General features: G+C 33.6%; 1 protein-coding gene across 3 annotated transcripts; it reads left to right on the top strand.

The window, feature by feature from the left end:
• The first annotated feature begins 324 nt into the window (after positions 1-324).
• LOC120079363 (potassium transporter 8-like) lies at positions 325-6,957 on the top strand. Of its 3 annotated transcripts, none has more exons than XM_039033524.2 (9): positions 420-661; positions 735-1,230; positions 1,334-1,387; positions 2,483-2,743; positions 2,833-2,885; positions 2,999-3,122; positions 3,213-3,467; positions 3,565-4,586; positions 6,697-6,957. In XM_039033524.2, exons 1-9 carry the CDS (start codon positions 626-628, stop codon positions 6,868-6,870), a joined length of 2,475 nt encoding a protein of 824 aa, XP_038889452.1. In that variant the 5' UTR covers positions 420-625; the 3' UTR covers positions 6,871-6,957. The 3 variants fall into 3 exon arrangements, with proteins under 3 accessions (XP_038889453.1, XP_038889452.1, XP_090170590.1); XM_090314464.1 differs by lacking the exon at positions 6,697-6,957 and having other exon boundaries at positions 510-661; positions 735-814; positions 943-1,230; positions 3,565-4,746; XM_039033525.2 differs by lacking the exon at positions 6,697-6,957 and having other exon boundaries at positions 325-661; positions 3,565-4,746.

Here is a 6,957-nt window from a genome sequence, read left to right as displayed (position 1 = left end):
GGTGTAACCTAGTTAGCAAATAAATAATTAGAATTAAGAGGTATTTGACCCAAATAGTTGGAAGTTATTAATTTCATTCTCCTTGTCTGGTCCAAAGAATTTGTGATCTATGACTAAAAATATATCAATTTTATAGTTCTTTTAAACTATTTAAACCGTAGGTTCAAGACTTCACAATTTCACTTTTTTTTTTCTTTTTTTTTGTCTCGAACACACTGAGTGGACAGAAAATCCTTAAACTTTTCATTTCATTGTTCCATTGCTTTCATTGCAAAGGAATTTTAAATTTTCAATCACATTGTATGTTAGCTGACACAGCCACCCACGTTTCTCACTTTCATCAATCTCAAAAATCATTCCTTTTTTTTTCTCTCTATGTATATCATGTCATCAAACATGAACAATTAACAAATAATAATGTCCCATTTTGAGAAGAAATTGACTCCAAAAACCCACTCCCTCTTCTCTTCTTCTCCTATAAAACCCCAAAAGAGCTGATCATTCTCTGTATTGTTCATTGTTCTTTGCTTTATCTGCATTCTCTCTTGCAATATTCCTCCATGCAATTGAAAAAAAAGCTTCCTTTTCTTCAAATTTATACCTTTTTTCTTCTGAATTAGCCTCAATGGATACAAGCTTGTTCTGGGGTCATCCTGGAAAGGTAATTTTATTTGTTATTTCAACGGATGGATCTCTAAAAAATCTAATCTTTTTGGGTTTTTCTGTTGTTGCAGAGAGATTCATGGAGGACAATCTTCACTTTAGCTTATCAGAGTTTAGGGGTTGTTTATGGGGATTTAAGCACTTCTCCTTTGTATGTATACAAAAGCACTTTTGCTGAGAATCTTCAGCATTCTGAGACTAATGAGGAGGTTTATGGGGTTCTTTGCTTTGTATTTTGGACTTTGACACTTATTCCTTTACTTAAATATGTGTTTATAGTTCTTAGGGCTGATGATAATGGTGAAGGAGGAACTTTTGCTCTGTATTCATTGCTCTGTCGCCATGCTCGGTTGAGCTCTCTCCCAAATCACCAACTAGCTGATGAAGAACTTTCTGCATATACAATTGATAGGCCTCAAACTGAAAACACTACTAATTTTAGTTTTAGTTCTTGTTTGAAATTAACTTTGGAGAAATGTAAAGTTCTGCAAAAAATGTTGCTTGTTCTTGCTTTGATTGGGACTTGTATGGTTATTGGAGATGGTGTTCTCACACCAGCAATCTCAGGTGGCTATTTTTTTGGTTTAGAGTTATTTCTTTTTGGGGTTTAAGAATGTTTATTATAGAGTTTTGTTTGACTGATTTGGGGTTTTCTGTTCATATGTTGCAGTTTTTTCAGCTGTTTCTGGGCTTGAGTTATCCATGGCTAAGGAACATCACCAGTGTATGTTTCCATTTTTTTTTTTCTTTTTGGTCATCCATGAGTTTTGCAATTCTTCATCTACTGTGTGTAATTGTGTACATACATATATATATATATACATGACAATGTGAAATAACATGTTTATACAAGGTCTGTAGGAAGTAGGTTTATAATTGGTTCAGTTCGGTTCGGTTTGGGTGTCAAACTGAAACCGAACTGCCAATTATATAGAAAAATAAGAAAACTGAACTGTTTATGAGTTAACAGCTGAACCACTCAAATGACGGTTCAGTTTGTTCGGTTCAGCAGTTTGCCGTTTGGCTAATCCAAGCATGGCAGATTGGGCTGGGCCTAGGGAACAGTGAAACAAAGGATGCTGCTGGGCTGCAAAGTGAGGCTGGACACAAATTTTTTTAGTTACAAAAATTGCTGGATGGATGATTGAACCTACAACCTCTAGGGAGGAAGGACACGTCATGCCAATTACCATTGAGCTAAGCTCACTTTGGCATTATCTCAATTCAGCGCTATCTACACCGACCTAGAATTTTAATAAGACACCCAAATTTTAATATATGTATTTATCTTGGTTGGTTCAGTTTTCATGTTTTCATTTTTGTTTCAAACCTAACCCAAACGATTATGGTCGTCTTTTTTAATCTGGTTTTTCGATGTGGGAAGGTTTCTTTAAGAAGTACTTCTTAGTTCTCTTAATCGAAGGGAAGTCGGCACCGAGCTTGCCATATTTTTTTGTTATGATGTTAAAATTCTAGCTTGCAATATCTTGCATATGGTGTAACATAAGTTTCTGAATAGGTTGCCTCTCTGTGGTCAATACAATGGAAGGAGAAAACTGAAAAGTATCAAGGCACCTTCTCTTAAATGTTAGGAAGTCAATTTGTGGAATGATCTTAAATAAGATGATCAAATTTGTAAAGTGGTTTGGTAGAGTTGCTAGTCTCTTACTTTTGTTATACTATTTGGCAGTAACTCTGAATAAAGCTCCTATTCTCATTACCATGTGATTTTGCTCTCTCCTGTTTTGTTGTAGCAACATATATATATACTTTCGATTAACTGGTGTTTAATTTGGAAGAATGTTATACTCTCTTGCAGATATCGAAGTCCCTCTAGCATGTGGTATATTGGTATTCTTATTCGCATTGCAACATTATGGAACGAATCAGGTCGGGTTCCTGTTTGCTCCTGTTGTAATTGTATGGCTTCTATGCATCAGTGCAATTGGTTTGTACAATATCTTCTATTGGAATCCCCTGGTTTACAAAGCACTCTCCCCATACTACATGTATAAATTCTTGAAAAAAACCAAAAGGCAAGGTTGGATGGCATTGGGCGGAATCCTTTTGTGTATAACAGGTGCAAAGACGTTAATTCCAACCGCAATCAATTCCATCCATGTGTTTTCTTTGTTTCTGATATGCCTTTTTTTTTTTCTTCATTTTTAGGCTCAGAAGCTATGTTTGCTGATCTTGGGCACTTCTCACAGTTTTCTATCAAGGTATTAAACTGAAGCAAAACAAAGCACAACTTTTAGCGAATGCAATCTGAATGTAAAAACAATGTTTGCCATTTTCTCGAATGTTTTCGTAACAGTAAGTCACAATGCTGCAGCTTGCTTTCACTTTTGCGGTTTATCCGTCCTTAGTTCTTGCATATATGGGACAAGCTGCTTATCTATCCAAGCACCACAATCTCGACAATGATTATCGAATTGGATTCTATGTTTCTGTTCCTGGTAGGTTGGTTCATTACTAACTTTTTCTTTTGGAGAATCAAATTAGACCTGTATGAAGTAATGTTAAGTCTTGCCTATGTTTTGTTGCAGAGAAGGTAAGATGGCCAGTTCTTGCAATAGCAATACTTGCAGCAGTGGTGGGTAGTCAAGCGATCATCACCGGCACATTTTCGATCATCAAACAATGTTCTGCTTTGGGTTGTTTTCCGAGGGTAAAGATCATTCATACGTCTTCGAAAATACATGGCCAGATTTACATTCCGCTGATCAATTGGATACTAATGATATTATGTTTGGCTGTTACCATTGGGTTTAGAGACACAAAACGTCTAGGAAATGCGGCAGGTATTTGTTCATAAATGTTTTTCTACTGTTGTGTTTCTGCTTTTCTAACTATTTCTCAGACTCAAGGACACACTCGATCTATTTGTTTATCATACAGGGTTGGCGGTCATTACCGTTATGCTCGTCTCAACGTGTTTAATGTCACTCGTCATTGTATTATGTTGGCGTAAAAGCGTGTTGCTGGCCATAGCCTTCATACTCTTCTTTGGCTCCATAGAAGCTCTCTACTTTTCTGCTTCTCTTATTAAGTTCTTTGAAGGGGCTTGGGTTCCTATTGCTCTTTCACTGACCTTCCTTGTGGTTATGTATGTTTGGCACTATGGCACTGTGAAGAAATATGAGGCTGATGTTGAAAACAAAGTCCCTATCAACTGGCTCCTCAGCATAGGACCCAAAATTGGGATCGTTCGAGTCCGAGGGATCGGCCTTGTACATACCGAACTCGTTTCGGGGATCCCTGCCATTTTCTCTCATTTTGTCACCAACCTTCCAGCCTTTCACCAAATTCTAGTCTTCCTCTGCATCAAATCTGTCACAGTGCCTCATGTGAGGCCTGAGGAAAGGTTTTTAGTTGGAAGAGTTGGGCCAAAGGAGTATCGACTCTACCGTTGCATTGCACGGTATGGCTACCGTGACATGCACAAGGACGACTTGGAGTTTGAGAAAGATCTTGCTTGCAGCATTGCAGAATTCATACGGTCCGAGAGAACAGAATGCAACGATTTTAGACACGAGGACTTGGACGACAATGAAAGAATGACAGTGATTGGCACTTCATCAACCCAACTAGATGGTATACATATGTGTGAAAACGAAACGTATGCTTCGCCAATCATTGGAACTTCAGAGATAATAAAGTCGGAGCAGTTGAGGAAAAGAGTAAGATTCGTTCTTCCCGAGAGTCCGAAAATGGACATCGATACGAGGGGAGAGTTGCAAGAGTTGATGGAGGCAAGGGAGGCAGGAATAGCATTCATAATGGGACATTCATATGTGAAAGCAAAGAAAGGATCAGGTTGGATGAAGAAGCTTGTGATTAATTATGGATATGATTTCTTGAGGAAAAATTCAAGGGGGCCATCTTATGCTTTGAGCATTCCTTATGCTTCTACTCTTGAGGTTGGTATGGTTTATTATGTTTAAAAAATTCCCAAGTTGTGAGTGTAGTTTTTGTATTCACTAATTTGTGCCATTTGCAATCATAATTAAATGTGTGGGCCCTAGGGCTCAATGTGAAACACAATGATGGATGACTAAGTTATAGTTTTTGGGCCTAAAACATTACTTTTCTTTCTTTATCTTTTCAAATTTGTCCTCATATAAATATATATATATGGATTGTATGATAAGTGTAGAATCATAACAATGAGGGGTGGGGTTCTGTATACAGAGTAATTGTTGATGCCTTAATTCTCTACCTCCTCTCCAATCCATTCATTTGAAAAACTAAAAATAATCACCTTCCTCACAATAACCGTCGATACTAATTTTAGTAATGTTGTTAATTTTTCAATGTGATTTTCTTATTAATTTAGATTTTGTTTAACCACCTTTCGAATTAATCTTAGTTGAATTAATTATCCAGACTTTTCTACCAAATTTATATTTTAAATATTCATATATTACCAAATTTTACTTATCTAATCAAAATTTAAATTTATTCAAATGTTTGGATTGTTTTTCATTATTTTATACATATTCTTGATAAATTAAGCGGATATTTTTTTCAAATTTTTTGAAGGTTTAAATTGTTTTGTACATGCTATTAGATTCAATTGTACATATTTCATATTTAGTTACTATTTTAGCTAGCATTTTGATAATATCTGACTTGCCCTTACATAGTTCGTATGTTCAAAATATTAAATACAATGTAAGTGTAGAGTTTTATTAATAACCAAGATAATACAGTGTAAGAGCTAGATGAATAGTCAAGATATAAATACAATGTAATTAGAAAGTTTGATTAATAACCAAATTAATCATATTATAATCTAACAGATCCAATTTCAAAACTAAAATTGAGCGTCCTCTCTTGGAATTTAAATTTATTTTTAATATTCAAATTAGATTTTGATAACTACTTTACGAATTGATCACTCTCTTCCTTATTTTTCTCTCCTAATTAATTTAAATTAGTTATCTGTTTTGATTTGATTTAACCATTTTTCAAAAATATTTAGAACTAATCCATCTTTAATTTATTTATCACCATTTTGATTTACAATATATCTTTAGATTTTACATTTTTTTATTATTTTAAATTCGGATTAATTTTTTTTATCCCAATTAGGACTTTAATTTATATTTTATACATATTATCATCTAACAAATTGTATATTTCATTTAAATTTTATCATTTTTTGTATTTTTTTAATCACCTTTTGTTCATTATCATCTTATTATATTATTAGTCATTGTCTTTTTGACAAATAAATAAATATTCACTTTTGCAATCTCGCTGTTTGTTATGCCTCTACAACGAGTTTGTTTCTTTCGTGGTTTTGTGGTTGATAGAGTTATAATACAGTGTAATTGTTGAAGTTTAAATGAAAATAGAATGATAAATAGAGTGTAATTGTTAATAAACGAGCTCCCTTCCGGATTTTTCTCTCTTAAATTATATTTGAATTTTATTTTACTATCTAATTAGATTTTATCTTAACTACTTATCGAATTAATCACAATAAACAAAAACTTCCTGATTTTTCTCTACAATTTATATTTGAATTTATTTTTTATTATCAAATTTGATTTTATCTAAATAACTTTCAAATTATTTAAATGTTTGTTATAAATTCAATTGTGTCTAAATATTTTTTCATTATTTTATATATATTATTATCAAATTATTTTTTTTTTCATATTTCCGATGTTTTCAATTTTTCATATAAAAACACATAAAAATGATTTGTTGTACTTAAAAAGAAACATATAAATGAGAATTAAATTTTAAATGAAGCATGTATGGGTGATATATATATTGTTCAATTTATTATTAATATTATTGTTGTTGTTGTTAAAATAAGATAACAAAAAAACTCTAAATCTCATATTCTTCATTTTCTTCACGTTGGTTTAGTAACCCTTTCTTGAATTTCATCGTCTTGGCTAGTTTTTGACGACCACCCTCACCAGGTCGCCTACCTTTTTTTGCTCATACACATGGTTCCTACTTTTGTTTCTACTTTGAACATCACTTTCAACAATGACGTTCTGGGATTGACAGGGTTTAAAGTTTGAAGATCCTATGAGCAAAATGGTCATATGGAATGAAGCGAAGTTTGATGTTAAATGCAATCATATTTTCAATAGTCACATCGTCTACTCAATTGCCAACAACAACTTTACTGGTACAATTACCTTTGCTCTTTCTCACCTTGGAGGAAGTCCATCGTTGTAGGCAACCATAACCATAAGTTTCTAATGACCCCAAGATCTTCCTTTGCATACACGTGTTCTATTGGCAGCTGGGAGCGTTAAAGACCAT

This window comes from Benincasa hispida, chromosome 6, assembly GCF_027475165.1.
Source record: "Benincasa hispida cultivar pf3 chromosome 6, pf3_genome.v1.1, whole genome shotgun sequence".
Lineage (NCBI taxonomy): Eukaryota > Viridiplantae > Streptophyta > Magnoliopsida > Cucurbitales > Cucurbitaceae > Benincasa > Benincasa hispida.
Note: the sequence above shows the minus strand (reverse complement) of the source record. Positions and strands in the feature narration are given on the sequence as shown.

Bases quoted from the DNA above. Each gene is read 5' to 3' on its own strand.
- LOC120079363 (XM_039033524.2), top strand. From the start codon at position 626: ATGGATACAAGCTTGTTCTGGGGTCATCCTGGAAAG. The intron at 1,231-1,333 runs GTGGCTATTTTT...CATATGTTGCAG, and splicing joins TCTCACACCAGCAATCTCAG to TTTTTTCAGCTGTTTCTGGG. The intron at 4,587-6,696 runs GTTGGTATGGTT...TGGGATTGACAG, and splicing joins CTTATGCTTCTACTCTTGAG to GGTTTAAAGTTTGAAGATCC.